This window comes from Ipomoea triloba, chromosome 4, assembly GCF_003576645.1.
Source record: "Ipomoea triloba cultivar NCNSP0323 chromosome 4, ASM357664v1".
Classification (NCBI taxonomy): Eukaryota; Viridiplantae; Streptophyta; class Magnoliopsida; order Solanales; family Convolvulaceae; genus Ipomoea; species Ipomoea triloba.
Genome location: NC_044919.1, coordinates 32,188,262 through 32,205,583, shown reverse-complemented (window position 1 = coordinate 32,205,583; position 17,322 = coordinate 32,188,262). Strand labels below are relative to the sequence as shown.

Sequence of the window (17,322 nt, the reverse complement as noted above, 5' to 3'; positions counted from 1 at the left end):
TTTTTTTTTTTTTTTGAAAAATTTTTTTTTTTTTTTTTTTTTTTTTTTTTTTTTTTTTTTAATGATTGAAAGTTAGTATCTGCATGTTGATGCATAAATAACACATATGAAGATGATTTAATTTTCCACCATGGAACTTTGAACCTAAACTTAATGCTCTCACACTATTATTGTCATGAGAATTAACAAAATAAGGTTTATGAATTTATTTTGAGATTGGTTGATGCATGAATTGAGTCTGTTCATTTTGTCATACTATGTTGCCGATTTTTTGAGTTTCATCAAAATTTATATTTTTTTAACATGTTTGATGGTTTATGTTAAATATTTTGTGGTTTTATAATATTATTATTACAATTCCAAATGAAAGGTGTTAAATGTGAGATTGGTGATTCTGGATAGGGGTTCTGGCATAAGTTTGGAAACTTAATGTGTAAAAAAAAAAATTAAAGTTTGGAATTTAAGGTCCGTTTGGTTATAATGTTTGGCTAAATGTCAAAAAACTATATATATATATATTTTTTATGTTTGGCTGAAAATTAAGAAATTACGTTTTGTTGTTTGATTCATTTTCCTAAAACTAAACATATTATTTGTTATAACAAGATGACGACGACGACAACGACGATAATAATAATAATAATAATAATAATACTAATATTATAATAATAATAATAATAATAATAATAATAATAATAATAATAATAATATCTGGTGTTGTGGTTGGTGTTTGTGGTGGTGGTGATGTGGTAGTGGCAGTGGTGGTGGTAATTGGTGATATTGAAGGTGGTAATAATAATAATCTGAAAACTAACTTAAAAGAGAAGAGAGGAAAGAGAGGAAAAATAAAAATTCGAAAAATGTCTTCCGACTAAAAGACTAGGAAGACATTTTTCGTCAAATTAGACATTTTTTTTGTTGAACAGAATAAATATTTTTCTTTGACTTCATTTTCTTTTAAGGACACACACACTGGAAAATTGAGAAAATGACTTTCGAAAATCATTTTTCTGGTTTCCAAATGTAACTTAGTTGATTTGGTTAAAGGTAACGGTCCTCCCGGGAGCGAGCTCACTTGTCACTTGAGCTACCACATTGGGTTATTCTATTAAGAGTATTATTGCTCAATAGTAGTATTGATCAAAATGAAACATTCTCTAGTTATATTGAGAATTGTTTTAGCTGGCTTATTGTCATTTGAGGCCACCAAATTAATGAAAAAACTATTTTTCTTAATAGTGACTTAGAGGAATAATTGAATAAACACATATGGACTAATTAAATTAGAATGGTTTTGGCCACCAAGAAGTGAACACTTATTGTGTAAATTAAAGAATACAATTTATGGATTGAAGCATGACTCTAGGCAATGGTACATCATCATATATGAAAGCCAATAGGAGCAAATTTCCTATATGTTGATGATATTTTGTGTAATGTTGATGGTATCAATTGAGATTAACCTTGGGAAATTAAGGATAAAGAAGGCGATGATGTTGTGACAATTCCACTAGAGTTTATTATAACACTACAATTATTTATATACTCGAGTTAATTTCACTAGAGATTTTTTGTTTTTTTGTGGCAATTCTAAATTTAGTCTGTTTTTGACATTTAACATCTCAAACTATTATTTTTTTAGACACTTTTATTCATTCTCATGAGTTTTCCTATTTTTAGTAAGGGCATTTTTGTCTCTTTATTATAATTATTATTATTATTATCTGTTATTTTTCTGGACAGTTTAATTGGTTTAGGATTTTACTAAAAAGTAAAAATCGGTTGAAAAATATAATTACTAAAAATCAGAGGTTACCTAAAGTTCTAAACCAATTAAACAGGTTGAAACAAAAGAAATAAAAAGACAAAAATGTCCTTACTAAAATTAAGAAAAGTAATGAGAAGGACTAAAAGTGTCCAAAAATAATAGTCTGAAATGTTAAATGACAAAAATGATAGTATGGGACTAAATTTAAAATTATCACCAAAGACAGAGACTTCTGGTGGAATTAACTTTATATACTCCATTGACTCTATGTACGTTTGGGGTCACACTTGTGTGAGACCGTCTCACGGATCTTTGTTCGTGAGACAGGTCATGCAAATGTCATACTTATATGCTCAAATATGACACTAATCAAAAATACAATTTTTGTTACTTATAAGAGAAAAAGTAATACATTTTTCATAATAAGTAATGTTGACAAGTGCCCCTTACTTATAAGGGCAAATATAATACTTTTGAGGAAAAATGTAATACTTTTAAACCGAAATGTAAAAGTATTGTATTTTCCCTTAAAAGTATTACATTTACTCTTAAAAGTAACAAAAATTTTATTCATGATTAGTATTACATTTGAGCATATAAGTGTTACATTTGTACCTTGACCCGACCCGACCCGTCTCATGGTGAGACGGTCTCACACAAGTTTTTGCCATACGTTTGATGTATTATTGTATAACACGTGCATTTGGGAAATACATTTCTTGTATGTAAGAAAGGGAACAAAGTTGTATTTGGCTGTATTTTGTGTGGACTAAAAAAAAGGGAATGCTTTCTACCCCATAAAAATCATGCAGTTTTGCCACTTCATAATGTAGCTATTTTTGTGTAGTTTTTTTTTTTTTTTTTTTTCAACTCACTACAAAATGCCACATTAGGATTTGAGTTTATGTGAGTGATAAATGTAGGATGATATAATAATTTCCTTTAAAAAAATACTTAACATATTTCTCAATTCTCCTGGAAAAAGTTGAAAAATTATTTTTTATCGGAGTGAAACATGTTTATGATTGAAAATACATTTCTCAAAATAGTTTTAACTATTTTTGTCCAAAATTAAAAAAAAACACCTACTCTTATTTTTTTTTTTAAAACCAACCAGAACATAGTAGATTAAATCAATGCAGAAATCAAGTCTGGCGGGATAGAATCCCAATACAAAAAGTTAGCCTGCAAATAGGCCGATGTAGCAAGCGTGTGAGCACCTAGATTAGCAGCTCTAGGCACTAAATTAACAGAGCAATGATTAAATGACGACATTAAAGCCTTAGAGCCCTAGAGGCATCAATTGAAAAAGCAACATAAAAATAGAGAGTAGTGTTGACTGCAGTCAGTAGATGCTTGAGGTTGGAGCAATCGGAAACAAAACACCTACGCTTATTTTTATTTTTTTTTGAAAACAACACCTACGCTTATTTAATTCAAGTAAAAAACAAAAATTTTTAATTATTTTTGTCCAAAATTTAAGAAAACACCTACTCTTATTCAATTCAAGTAAAAAAAAAAAAAAAAAAAAAAAAAAAAAAAAAAAAAAAAAAAAAAAAAAAAAAAAAAAACCTTATTTCAATCAACTACCCCACCCTATCCAAAGTTGGAATTTTTTTTTTTTTTACCGGAATGAAAGATATTTATGATTGAAAATACATTTCTCAAAAAAGTTTTAATTAATTTTGTCCAAAATTTAAGAAAACACCTACCCTTATTCAATTCAAGTAAAAAAAAATTATTTCAATCAACTACCCCACCTTATCCCCACTCGGTGTTCCACCCTAAGGGCAATCAAAATATAATTTATAAATTTAAATACAAATTATATACATAAATAAAAATACAAAACCATAAAATAAATAAATAATCGAAAGCATAAATGAAATGAAAAAAAAAAAACTCAATGGCATTTTGCCGTTGAGTGAAAATGAATTTATTAAATGAGAATTAATTTTGGCCTCAATAGTTATTTAGCATTTTCTATAATTAATAATTTTGCCACTGAGGCTAAATAGCCTTTTAAAAAATATAATAAAAGTAAATTTGCTCTTTTGCGTGGCGAGTACTTCCTTATTCTCCGGAGAATAATATTTTGCTCCCCTCTCTTTCTCCTTCATTGGAGATGCCCTTAGGTAATCTTCATCGCATGACAATTTTTTAAATTTCCCACATATCTAGAGCAATTGTAAGTTTAACAATGATTTTAAAATTGATTTTGGTAGGTTTTTTTTTATAGACTTTTGTTGATTTTTTTATAATAATTTTAATGATTATTATTTTATATTTTAAAAGTGATTTAAAATTGTAAAAATGTAAAAAATTTATATTGAATTTTAAATAAATAAGAAAAATAGTCATATAGACCTTAAATATTATACAAAAGAACAATTAGAAAAAATAGACTTTAAAAGGGGATAATTAAACCCCCAAAACGTATCATTTTGGTGTGCTTAACCCAAATAACCGGTTATCCACCTAGAACTATCCCTACAAAGCGTTAATGAAGAGTGAAAGAGCAAAACCAATTAGAAAAAGAGTTCTACTACATGTACTAATATACTCCCTATTTGAGCTATTTCTACTCCATAACAGAATAATAAGTTATTTTTATTTCGTGCTTTATAAAAAAAAAGTGTTAGCATCTGAATTTTGTAAAAATGAGTAAAATTTGATAGTGAAAGTAGTATTTTCCTTTAAAAAAAAAAAAAAGAACAATCAGATTTCATGTCAACCAATCAAGTGTATCAACCATCATGGAAGCAAGCAACTTTAAATATTAAAGAAAAATGACAATTAGATTTCATGTCAACAACCATCATGGAAGCAAGTAAAGTGTTGAATTAGAAAAAAAGTGTTTGGTGCATCATGCCTGTGTAGTAAAAAGAGGAGATTTGGTGATTGATGGGAGAAAGCAGATATGATGGAGAAGGCGAAAGAAAGTGTTGAAGCAAGCAAGGAAGAAGCAGAGCGAGTTTTGTCGCTGAGCTTCACCCCTCATCGCCAGGGCGTCGACCATACCACCTTCTACAGCTATTTTTGCCTCAGAGGCATCCGGGTCGACAGATGCCGACCCGGTTTCATCTCCTGCACTTTCAAAGTCCCTTCACGACTCACCGTAAGTCAGAGACAGATCGAGACGACTGCGGGCTAATTAATGCTCCATAACTTTCCTTCATTAATTTCTTTCTGCTTTCATTGCTTCATCATCAATTCGTTGTGGAATTTGAATACATATACATATATATATAGGATAAAAATGGGAATTTGGGATGTGGGGCGATCGCCACGCTGGTGGATGAAGTGGGATGTGCAATGCGTTATGTGGAAGGTCTTCCCTTTAATGTTACTGTTGCCATTTCAATCACTTATCTCTCTACTGCAAAGCTTCATGTGAGTTATTAGTTTCTTTTCTCCTGTCCAGCTTTACCACAATCCAGTCAACATTGTTCAGACAGTTGATTTAATTTGGTAACCATAAAGTTAATTACAAGTTTGAGTTCCGACTTTCAAAGAATGGTCTATTGACTTTCTTGATTTGAGTCTACTAGTTTACTTCCTTGTATTCATTTGCCGACTAGACCAGAGTCACACTGCATGCAAGGTGGGTTTTTGCATATGAACATCTGCATACATATTGATGCATATATAACTACCCGTATATATATATGATGATTACACCAGCAAAGATGGTTTCTGCTTTTGCACCACTTACATTTTGTTATATTTTTTAGCTTAATCAAATTTTAGCTAGTCAAACTTGAGTTTACTTGAGCTCATTATTTCTGGTAGTTCCCTATCTGATCTATAGTATAATTGGGGAAAGTGTGACTAATTGTGTGTTGATGGCAGGATGAATTGGAGATCACCGGGCGGGTTTTGGGTAATATGGGAAACTATTTTGGAACCAGCATTGTTGTGAAGAACAAAGCAAGTGGGGAGATCATTGCTGATGGGAGAACTTCTTTGTACCGTAACCCTATAAATTATAATAGCAAGATGTGATATGATGCCTTCCCTTTCTGCTTTCATTTCATTTTCTGCAAACCCTACTGTAGAATTGGTGATTTTTATGAGGATACTTCTCACATTTTCTATTCTATGTTTCTCAAGTCTGGATATGGAAGTCTTTCGTTTGCTTTGATTTTAGTGGGGTCAGGAAATTCAAAGAAAATTTCTCTACTCTCTTCTAATGTGGTGTACTTGTCACTTCTACTACCTACTTTAACATAATAAATATACTCTATATTTTACTTAATTTGCAATTATATTAGCATTAAGGGTTCGATTATCAATTGATGGTACATACTGTTATACTCAATTGTACCATGTATCAAGTATTAAAAAATTGAAGATTTTCAAGACTTACTTCAACATGCCTAAATACATACTTACATCTTTTTTCTTTTTTCTTAATAATATCCTTTCTCTTTTTACAGAGCTATTGTCACTTTTAGTCCCTCGACTATTGTTCACATTTCATATTTAGTCTCTACCTATTAGTTTTGATATGTTTGGTGCACAAATATGTTTTTGTTGTTACATTTGGTCCTGATAACCAAATCTCTAGCAATTGCCCATCAGAAAATATAAATTTTCTCTCATTTTAAATTTGATATAAAGGAAAAATCGTTCATTCAAATCTAAATATATAGTTGTCGGCGATTTAACCAACAGTACTAAATATGACCCAAAAAAACATGTGCACTTAATATAATAATGTGATAAGTGAATAATAATCAACGGACTAAAAGTGACATCAACTTTATCATTTGGTAAGTGTTTATATCTTTAATTTTTTACCAACATTATGTCATCTCCATCACATACATGACAACCATTTTATCGTGTTGCGACCTATCGAAGAGCAATGATAAGTTTAACAAGGATTTTAAAATGAATTTTGACAAGTTTTTACAGATTTATGTTTTTTTTTTCAATAATAGTTTTAATTTTAATTATTATTATTATATTGTATTTTAAAAGTGATTTAAGATGGTAAGAATGTGAAAAATTATATTGAATTATAAATAGGGAAAAGAGTCAATTTTTAAACATTATACAAATTAGGTCCTTGAATTTTAAAAAGGGACAATTAAACACTCAAAATTATTATTTTGGTGCATTAAGCCCGATAACCAATTAGTCGCCTAGAATAACACTATCATTAGGTTTCGACAATAAGATTGCCGACCCACAACCAACAACCGTTTGATTGTCACGGATTGCCATTGTTAGTGGAGAATGCATCGGTTGCCTTCTTCAGTGAAGGCAACGAGTGACCACCAATCGTGGAGAAGACGATTGAAAATCGCTTTTTTGTAAACAAAGGCGGTCAACGAATGGGCAGTGGTGTGTAGCAGTCAAAGTTTTACGGATAACCTATTGATTACCAATAAATAAGGTGGGTTCGAGCTTCATTTGGTTGAGAAAGTAGCTATGAACAGATACTACATTCTAACGGACTCAATAGTACTAAAAAAAAATAAACCTATTTGGTTGATTTTAATAAGTGATTGTCTCTTTTGAAAGTTTAATTATTTTATTTCTATAATATTTAGGAATTTATTTAACCAATTTTAATAAATATGATAATATGAAAATAGTAAGAGAAATTGAGAGTGTATTGCAGGATACTATACAATCAATTTCATCTCAAACCACCATGGAAGCAAGTTCAATTAGAAAGAGAGGACCAAATTTGGTGTCAACCATCATGTGGAAGCAAGTAACTTAAATTAGAAAAAAAAAAAGTGTCCAGGAGCATGCGTAATTTGGATTTGTAAAAAGAGAAGATTTGGTGATTGATGGGAATATGGGAGAAAGCAGATATGATGGAGAAGGCGAAAGAAAGCGTTGAAGCAAGCAAGGAAGAAGCAGAGCGAGTTTCGTCGCTGAGCTTCACCCCTCACCGCCTCGGCGTTGACCTAACCACCTTCTACCGCTATTTTTCCCTCAGAGGCATCCGGGTCGACAGTTGCCGACCCGGTTTCATCTCCTGCACTTTCAAAATCCCTCCACGCCTCATCGTAACTTCCCTTCATTTTCTTCATTATTTTCTTTCCACTGTCATTCATTCGTTCATCAATTCCTAATTTGAAGAATTTGGACCTTGTGGAATTCGAGCACATAGGATAAAAATGGGAATCTGGGATGTGGGGCGATTGCCACACTGGTGGATGAAGTGGGATGTGCAATGAGTTATGTGGAAGGTGTGGCCTTTAATGTTACTGTTGACATTTCAATCAGTTTTCTCTCTACTGCAAAGCTTCATGTGAGTTATTAGTTTCTTCTCTCCACAATATATTTTGTCAACTCTTGATTATCTGTCATCCCTCAGATTCGTGCAAACGAATATATGATTAAGCTCAAGCTTTTGAGGTGTGGTAAACCCGTATTGTGATCCTAACCAACATCAGCTTAGGTTGCCTGTAGCTGATCGACTCAAATCAATAAGCCTAATAGGTTACTCCTATTGAAAGTCGAACTTATAATCCTTGTGTGGAATATACAATTATGCTCTGTTTTCTTTGCTTCCCATTTCATCCAGTTTTTGTAATATAAACATTAATCTATTGGCATCACCAGAACCTTAGTGTACTGAGTTTCATCCTTGTTTCTGGTTGTTCCCTATCTATAATTGGCAGAGCTTGAATGTGTGACTAATTGTGTGTTGATCTGATCTGGCAGGATGAATTGGAGATCACCGGGCGGGTTTTGGGTAAAAGGGGAAGTTATTTTGGAACCAGCATTGTTGTGAAGAACAAAGCAAGTGGAGAGATCATTGCTGAAGGGAGAAATTCTTTGTACCGTAACCCTATAAATAATAGCAAGATGTGATAATTGATGCCTTCCCTTTCTGCTTTCATTTCATTTTCTGCAAACCCTACTCTAGCAGACTTCAGATACAACCATGGTTTTATCTCTAAGAGTTCTATGAACATACTTCTCACATTTTCTCTTGTATGTCTCTCAAGTCTGAACTGGGAAATCTTTCATTTACTTTTGAGTTTAGTGGGTCAGGAAATTGAAAGAAAAATTCTGTACTCTCTTCTAATGTGGTGTACAACTTTAACATGATATATTCTACTTTTAACTTTACATTAGCATTAGCTGTTCAGTTATCAACTAGTACAAACTGTTAGACTCAAATATACATTGTATTAAGCATTAACAGAATAGAGGAATTTCAAGACTAACTTAAACATGCATTACTAAGTTGTTGGCAAATTTTACTTGGAAGTTGGAACTTCTTATGCCACTTACATAAATTCATAGTTATATCCTCTCTCTTTTTAATATTTTTAATGAGTTATTGTCACTTTTAGCCCCTTAAATATTATTCACGTTGTATATATGGTTTCTAACTATTAGTTTTGATGCATTTGGTACACAAGTATGCTTTTGTTGTCACATTTGGTCCTGCCAACCAAATTTCCAGCAATTACCGATCAAAAAATATAAATTTTCTTTCATTTGGGGATTGATACAAAGAAAAATTTGTTCATTCAAATCTATATACATAATTGTCAATGATTTAACTAATAGTACTAAATGTGACAATAGAATCGTACTTGTGTGCTTAATGTAATTGTTGGGCATTAGTCAGATCGGCCGAATTCAGTCCCTCAACGTGGCACGACCCTATAGCTTACCATGAAGTGATGTGAATATATGATCAACGTGACATGACCTTATAGCTTACCATGAAGTGATGTGACTATATGATTAATGTCCACCTACATATCACTGATTAGTTTTGATTATGATAAGTGAATGATACTCAATTGACTAAAAGTGACATTAACTTTATTGTTTGATAAGTTTTGTCTATCTTTTTGACCAAAATTATCAAAGTCAAAGGGGGGTTTACGAAGGGTTTGAGGTTTCTCGCATTCTTAGGGTACCCGTGTGCAGTGTGCTCTCTCAGTCTCCGTGCCCTCTTTCTCACTGTCACTCTCACTCTCTCTCTCTCTCTCTCTCTCTCTCTCTCTTCTTCCATTTCGTTACTGTTACGCTTCCACTGCTCCTTCCTCTCACCGTACCACTCCTTTAACCTCTTCCCCATCTTCCGCAATCAATGACGCACAAATCCGACTCGCGGACCCGCACCCGCACCCGAACCCGCTCCGGATGCAGTCGCCACCGCACCCAATCCTCCACCGGAATATGCGCCGCGTGCTTGCGCGAACGCCTCTCCACCGTCGAGCCTTCCGATGATCCGGACCTCTCGTCCTTGCACATCATTCCCGCCGCGATTATCGAAAACCCCGCCGGAAATGGCGGGAGCGGAGCTCGCCGGAGCAATGCCGCCGGAGATTCGTCGTCGTCCTCCTCCTTCGCGCCGGATCTCCGGCGCTGCAGGTCAGTTTCCGCTTCTAGGCTCGAGGCTGCCAATGGTGGGTCCACCGAGCCCCGTCGCAGGTCTTGCGATGTTGGGGATCGGAACACCCTCGCGCTTCTCTTCGACATCAATGACAAGAATAATGCGCCCAATGCGGATACGAAAGTGGAATCGAAGAACATTAGGTTCTCCAGGCTAGCTCGTTGCGATGAGGAGCTAGTAAAAGATGGTGAAATTGGGGAGGAAATTAGGGTTCCTGTCAATTCCTTTCAGCCAAATGTGGAGGCTGCTAATGACGATGTCTCCATGGAAGGAGAGCTCAAGACGATGAAGGAGTATATCGATCTTGAAATCCAGACTAAGAGCCAGAAACCAAAGGATTTGAAGGACATTGCTGGGAATTTCTGGGAAGCAGCTTCAGTTTTCAGCAAGAAATTGCGAAAATGGAGGCAAAAGCAGACTGCTAAGAAGCCCGGGAGTGGAGACGGGAAATCAGTTGATCGTAATAGTAATAATGTGTTGCCTACAAGAAATGGTAAGCAGAAAAGAGAAATTTTGAGGGAGAGCCAGTCTGATATTGGGGAAAACGCAATGGGTCGAAGATCCTGCGATACTGAGCCTAGGTTTTCTGTTGATGCTGGTAGGTTGTCTTTGGAAAATCCTAATAAGATTATAATGGATGAGCCTAGGGCTTCTTGGGATGGTGGTTATTTAGTAGCTAGGAACACTCCAAGGATTCCTCCTAGGTTATCTGTTAGTGACAGCATGATGCTGGGAGGAGGGGACACCATTTCTGATTGCAATAGCTTATCCATTGATGGGCAAATGCAGTCCATCATGGAGGATGAGAGTAGCTCTGGGGGTTCAGGGCAGTCCAATTCGGATTCGTCCTATTCCCAAAGGGAGAGCAGTTTTGACAGGTCGAGTTCTGTGTGGAGTTTCGACAGGAAAGGCTTGGGATTAGAGTGCGACGAATCCAAGTCTGCGAGTCTCAAATTGGTTATCACCGAGAGGGAGCTGAGGGATTGGCACCTTAAGTCTGTCAAAGATCATTGCGTGGAAAAGCCCGAGTCTTTCGCCCAGGAAGCCACTGCTGTTGAAGCTAGTAAACGCTTCAATGTCTTGAAGAAGCCCACTAGGTGGAAGAAGGTCTGCAATGTGTTTGGTTTCAAGCAAAAACACGGTGTCAGCAAAGGCGAAAACTTAGCGGGGGATTATGATAATCCTGAGAAACCGAGGAGGGAGATTGCCAAGCCATTAGCGGAGGCAAAGGAGCTTAAAGGCGGCGTGAGGCTTACGCGAAGCAACAGCAGCATTGTTAGAGGTAGAAGCTCCATTGACAAGACTGATATGATCCCCAGTAGGAAAAGTGTTTCAGAAGGTGTTGCCTTTGCCAACACTGCCAGGTTTCTACCAGAGAGAAACAGAAATGGAAGATGTACTTCTGGCCACCTGGAAAATGGTGTCCTTCCATTCTATTTGATGCCATTGAGGAGTTCAAGAAGCAAAAACAGTAGAAGCATGCTTCTCAACTCTGATTGCATCTCCCAAAATGTTCTGAATTGAAGTGAATTAGAACTTAGAAGTGTACCACAATTGTTCATCAAATGTCTTTGTAATTATTAATTATGTTGTTATTATCAAATGACTTCAATGTGATCTTTAGTTTTAACTGCAATATGGTTGCTCTAACAGTACAATCATTCTTGTTGCTTACACAATTACACCTACTGATACACAGCCAAACAGTATGTATTGTTGATTTCTTGAACCATTTAAACACACAACTTAAAAACCTATGGTGTGGGAAGGGCCAAATAACATATCTGTAAACGATCAGCGAAGAGGGCCGACTGGTTTTTTGTAAGTATACCACTGGGCAATCCAGAGATAAACTCCCAAGTTGAGCACACTGAGAATTGCCAAGAGATAGTAGAAGTAATCTATGTGGCCGCGGTTCAGATTATCTGGAATCCACCCCGGTTTCCCATCCTTTGCTGTAATGCTCGTAACAATAGTCACTAGCAAAGAACTCAAGTAGTTCCCTAACGCGACAGTGGTGAGCGAGAGAGCTGAGCACAGACTTCTCATGGCGTCGGGAGCCTGCTCGTAGAAAAACTCCAACTGGCCGATAAAGGTGAAAACCTCCGCGCAGCCTATAAGGAAGTACTGAGGGACCTGCCAGAATATCGACATCGGGACCTCCTCTAGGTCGTAGTAATTGTGCCTCTGCACGAATCTGAGTCTCACGAGCTCCAGGATTCCTGCAGATAACATGGCGAAAATGGATATGAAGAGGCCGATGCCCATTCTCTGGAGTTGTGTCAGGCCATTCTTGTGTCCCGTGAACTTTCTTGTTACGGGGACTATGATTCTGTCATAGACGGGGACCCAGAAGATGACGCTAAGTGTGTCAAAGATGCTGAGCGACGCTGGCGGGATCCTGAAGGTGGAATTTCCTACACGAGTATCCATTGCAGCACCTTGCAACACGAACAAAGTGCTCATTTGACCATAAACAGTACTAAAGATGATCCCCGTTGCCCATATTGGTAACAACCTTACAATCGCTTTCAGCTCTTCAACTTGAGTCACTGTGCAGAGTCTCCATGGATCTATCGAGCCTTTCTTCTCATCCGATTCTACCTGAACTGCTGCCTTGTCAAAGAAACTGCAGAAAATATTATGCAAAAAAGTGTCAGTTTTTTTGTGGATAAAAGATGAATAGAATATCAATACTAATATGTTCAATCGTGTCCAAACTTTTCCTTGCATTTCAGATGGCAAGAACAATTTCCTTCAACATTTCAATCTAGTCTCAACAGAATTAATCCCCTTTCTTTCCAAATAATCATAAAAAGCATTAGTTTTTGACAGGATGAAACTTAAAATAAATCATTTTCTCGAGCATACGAGGTTGTGATAGTCCACCAATACCCTTGAACTTCTATAAACATAACTTCATAAGAACAAAAGCTAAACATATCAAATATCCTTACCCAAAATCTCGTGTATGATCAAGCTTGCGGCTCCCAGTGATAGCAGACTCAGCATCTGCAGTCTCGTACAGGAGAGACTTCTCTGCAGGAACCGCAACTTTATACTTTCTTATGGAGGCTACCAGCACTTGACAGATCCGGGTTAGAGGGCTACCGCCCGGTTTTTGGTTACGGTACAATCTCGTGCCTGAAAAGAAGCTTACCACAGCAATAGCCATGGTCACAGCAGGGATGCCGAAACCCCACCCCCAACCAACATTGTCTTGTATCCAAACCAGCACAGAAGAAGCAATGAGTGCACCGATATTGATGGAAAAATAGAACCAGTTAAAGAAAGACGACTTGTGTTTTTTCTCAACTTCATCGTCGTCATCAAACTGATCCGCCCCGAAAGACGAAACACAAGGCTTGATCCCGCCAGTACCCAGGGCTATCACGTAAAGTGCAATAAAGGAAACCGCACTTTGTGCCAGCGTTGGATCACAAACACCATCTTTTGAACATGTTGGCTTCAAGCCTGAAACCGACGCTGACAATGTCAACAATGCCATTCCCTGCACATTACATAAATCGATGGACAATTGAGTTTATCAACCTCAACATCTTAACACAGACATTAACACGATCGGGCCATTTATAAACACACAACATACATACTTCAATAAGAACTTACAATAACATAAATGATCGAGAAACAGGCAATAGTCCAGTATCTTCCCATAAAGGCATCAGCAAGAAACGCCCCGATGAGTGGCATTATGTAGCATGTACCTGACCAATTCGATACATTTTTTGAAGCTGTAGCACTATGCTGGTTGAGTTTATGCTTAAAATACAGGACAAGATTTGTGCTCATTCCATAATATGCCAACCTTTCACAACATTCATTTCCTATCAATCAAATAGCCAATACAATAACTAATCAGAGAAACAACAAAAAACATGAAAAAGTAACAAACTTTGTAAAATTAAGGATTCAAAGAAAGAGGGAAAGTTGAGAAGAAGAAAACCTAGGATAAAAGGACAGGCTTTCCAGGTCCCAGTTTCATTCTTCTTGGCAGGATTACCCTGATAATCTACAGTCCCATCCTTAGTATAAAGATCATCATCTTTTCTATGAACTTCTCCCATGGCTTTCACAAGTTACCAGTGCAGCAGAACCCAACCAACTGAAAAATATGAGAAATTAGCAGATAGATGACCATACCCATAACCCAAAAATGTGAAAACTCTATACTGCATTTTGAACAGGAATTCAAGCAATTTTGATTCAGTTTTCACCCGAAATTTTCTCAAGAACATGCCTTTACACAACCACTCTCAACACTATAATCCAATAAAGAATAATAACATGAAAATGTGAAACATACCCGCAAGTTTTCTTGCTTGCTCTGGAAAACCCCAGAAACATACAGATCTCCGGCGGGGTAGAAAGCGACAAAATCAGGGACAGAAGAGATGAGGATGGAGTTAACGGTGAGGTTCTTATTATAAACTAAGCATACAATAACTTATAATTAAGTAGTTGATGACTTAATTATCGCTCTTTGATGATTGCGTTGAGTTGAAAGGTTTGACTAGTGGAGTTTTAGTATCGAGTGTGAACACGAAAGTTTGAGCCTTGGTGGATGCCAGCGAAAAAAAGATCCAGTGCACAGATTCCGGAGATACTGAAAAGGTGGGATTCCCGATTCATTCGAATTTATGGTAATCTTGTCCAAAATAGATAAAAAGGTCAAACAAGGCAGGCGTAACGGCACCTGGATAATGCAGTATCTGTGTATATCCGTGTGTGTTCATAGCGTACGGGACAAATACATATAGTAAATTTTAAACTTTTAATTAATTTAATTAATTTTTTTGTCAGACCATAAGATATCCTGAACATGTCTTAACTGTAATAGACACATTTAAGTCTGTATTATATTTAGATTAATCCTCATCCGCACCAGGCCGACCCAATTAAGAAACAAAATGCTGGTTAAATTGATTTTTTCAGGTTCAAATTGTCATCATCTGTTAAGTGATAAAAGTGCAGGGTCACTCACGGTAATCAAGCTAATTAAATTGATTAATTAGTTGAAGTTTGATTTTCGGGGATGGTGAAATGGGAGGGTGATGTCGTTTATTGGTGGCAATTGGGAGCAAGTTATGGAGTAGTGGTGAGTTGCAGTGTGAATTGAAAACTACAGCCAACGGTCCACGGCTTTTTTGAATGCAGCAATTATGGCTACACTCCAGTGTGGAAGGCGATGGGTAGAGTTGGGTGAGATAGTGACAAAATTTTTTATAAGTAACGAATCTAAATTGATACTTTATTAGTTTAATTTTTTATAAAGGATTTAGTATTTTTTTTTATTTGTAAACTATTGCGTAGGAATAAAATATCATTTTGTTATTTAATCCCCGGATAATTTAGAATTTATTTCTTTAAATTTTGAATGATTTCTGGAAATTGGGCAAAACAATACTCGAATGATCAAAATTGATGACTTATTTGTAATTACGGCTACAAATGCAGTGTGAATGCGAATCTGTGGTCTATGCAAGTGTGCAGAACGATACAATAACGCACACTGTTTTAACTTTAGAAAATCCTAAACAAAACAAAATTGGAATTAAATTTTTTCTTCTCATCTGTTGTTATCTTAAAATAGAAAATAAGGGAACGGCAACTAATCTACGTACGTACCTTGATTACGACCATACCATATTTTCTCGTGGAAAATGGAAATCCAAAAAGGTTTTACTTTTCAATATTTCGTCACCATAGCATAAACACAAGGATTAAGTCATTGCTATAGCATTCACACCAAATTATTAAATTTACAAATAACACTTTTATTTATTTTTTCTTTTCTCAAGTCACGAAAGAAACATGTAGCCACTATATGAAGATATACACTATGTAAAATTCACTCATAAATAATAGTCTGTAAATCACATATGATTAGTAAACCACACTAAAACAAATCATGTACTATAAAAATAATACTGCAGATATATAAAATTACACCAATAATTGTGAATTTATGTATGTACTTACATTAGTGAACTTATATGCTTATAATAGTGAAATTATGTACCTATAACAATGAATTTATGTTCCAACAGTAGCGAAATTATGTACTTACACTATTGACTTTTATGAAACATATTTATGTCGGAGTATTTTAAGTAACGACTTTATGTGTGTATAGATTTATTTTTAAAAAATAAAATAAAATTAATATAAGTGTCATTTAAAACATCTCAATTAGAGTTTTTAATAATATAATTTTTACACATTAATTTTATTTATACAACCAAAAAAAAAATATTGAATTAGACCAAGATCAAAATAAACTCTAGTCCACAATATAACTACTGACTCCAAAACTTGGGTGGCACATCGCCTAATTTATGGAGACTAAAACTGGGGATCCTAATTCAGTCATGTACATTTTAGGATATCGTTTTCCTTAAGTTTTAAAAGATCAACTTGGATAATTAAGGCCCTTGATTTGATGAATTTAATATCTATATTTGAGTTGTAAAAATATCTTGAAACCAGATTTAATTGTAAGGGGTTAAACATCTTTTTCACTCTAAGTAATAATGATGCTCTATTCGTCTTCCAAATATCCTTAGCAATATTCTTGATTACTGACTGATTATTTTGGTCATTCGTCAACTGTTTCGGCTATAAATTTATTTTATTTTCTCATGCTTTTCCAAAGTGGTGGTACCACTTTTACCTTTATTGCCTACCATTAGTACCAGGCCACAACTATAGTTTTAGTAATCATTTGTGTGGATATATATCACTATTATTAGTATATTGGAATCAATGTAAAGTAATTTTTTTAAATCTTTAAGTTTAAAACTAATTAGGTTTAATATTTTATAAATTTAATTTTAATTATCAAATGATTGAAAGCGACGACATTTAAAAAATAGAAAATGACATATGTTTAATAATTAAAATGAAATTGAATATGATCAATTTCAATTAAAAAAAAAGTTAAATATGAAATACAATTTATGTGTTATTTGTAAGTTATTATTATATAAAAGCAAGTTCGTTTATTCTGCATACATTTTAAAATATTAGAGATAAATTTCACTAGTCACTTAAGAAAAAAAAAAAAAGAAAGAAAGAAATTACAATTATCACTTTGACTATCTCTTATTTCATTTTTCTTTATTTAAGCATGGTAGAATTTTGCAAT

The 17,322-nt window shown here is 34.9% G+C and overlaps 4 protein-coding genes across 6 annotated transcripts in view; 3 read left to right on the top strand and 1 right to left on the bottom strand.

Annotated features, from left to right (window-relative positions):
- LOC116015041 (acyl-coenzyme A thioesterase 13-like) overlaps window positions 1-6,026 on the top strand; it is a 7,847-nt gene extending 1,821 nt beyond the window's left edge. The window contains exons 1-3 of one of the 3 annotated variants that reach the window (XM_031255028.1): window positions 4,530-4,886; window positions 5,021-5,161; window positions 5,621-6,026. In XM_031255028.1, coding sequence (XP_031110888.1) covers window positions 4,689-4,886; window positions 5,021-5,161; window positions 5,621-5,773 — 492 coding nt within the window. In that variant the 5' untranslated portion in view covers window positions 4,530-4,688 and the 3' untranslated portion in view covers window positions 5,774-6,026. Of the gene's footprint in view, window positions 1-4,529; window positions 4,887-5,020; window positions 5,162-5,620 lie in introns of those variants that run through there. The other 2 variants (XM_031255027.1, XM_031255029.1) reach the window with 2 other exon arrangements.
- Window positions 6,027-7,439: 1,413 nt separating this feature from the next.
- Window positions 7,440-8,859, top strand: LOC116015042 (acyl-coenzyme A thioesterase 13-like). Its single transcript, XM_031255030.1, has 3 exons — window positions 7,440-7,797; window positions 7,902-8,042; window positions 8,459-8,859. The coding sequence occupies exons 1-3, from the start codon at window positions 7,576-7,578 to the stop codon at window positions 8,606-8,608; spliced, it is 513 nt and encodes a 170-aa protein (XP_031110890.1). The 5' UTR covers window positions 7,440-7,575; the 3' UTR covers window positions 8,609-8,859.
- Window positions 8,860-9,559: 700 nt separating this feature from the next.
- LOC116017353 (protein OCTOPUS-like) lies at window positions 9,560-11,790 on the top strand. The gene has a single exon (XM_031257914.1). It carries the CDS (start codon window positions 9,849-9,851, stop codon window positions 11,676-11,678), a length of 1,830 nt encoding a protein of 609 aa, XP_031113774.1. The 5' UTR covers window positions 9,560-9,848; the 3' UTR covers window positions 11,679-11,790.
- On the bottom strand, window positions 11,769-14,742 carry LOC116017356 (protein NRT1/ PTR FAMILY 8.2-like). Its single transcript, XM_031257920.1, has 5 exons — window positions 14,482-14,742; window positions 14,122-14,280; window positions 13,785-14,002; window positions 13,112-13,665; window positions 11,769-12,783 (listed from the first exon to the last, which is right to left on the bottom strand). Exons 2-5 carry the CDS (start codon window positions 14,240-14,242, stop codon window positions 11,949-11,951), a joined length of 1,728 nt encoding a protein of 575 aa, XP_031113780.1. The 5' UTR covers window positions 14,243-14,280; window positions 14,482-14,742; the 3' UTR covers window positions 11,769-11,948.
- Between the last annotated feature and the right edge of the window lie 2,580 nt (window positions 14,743-17,322).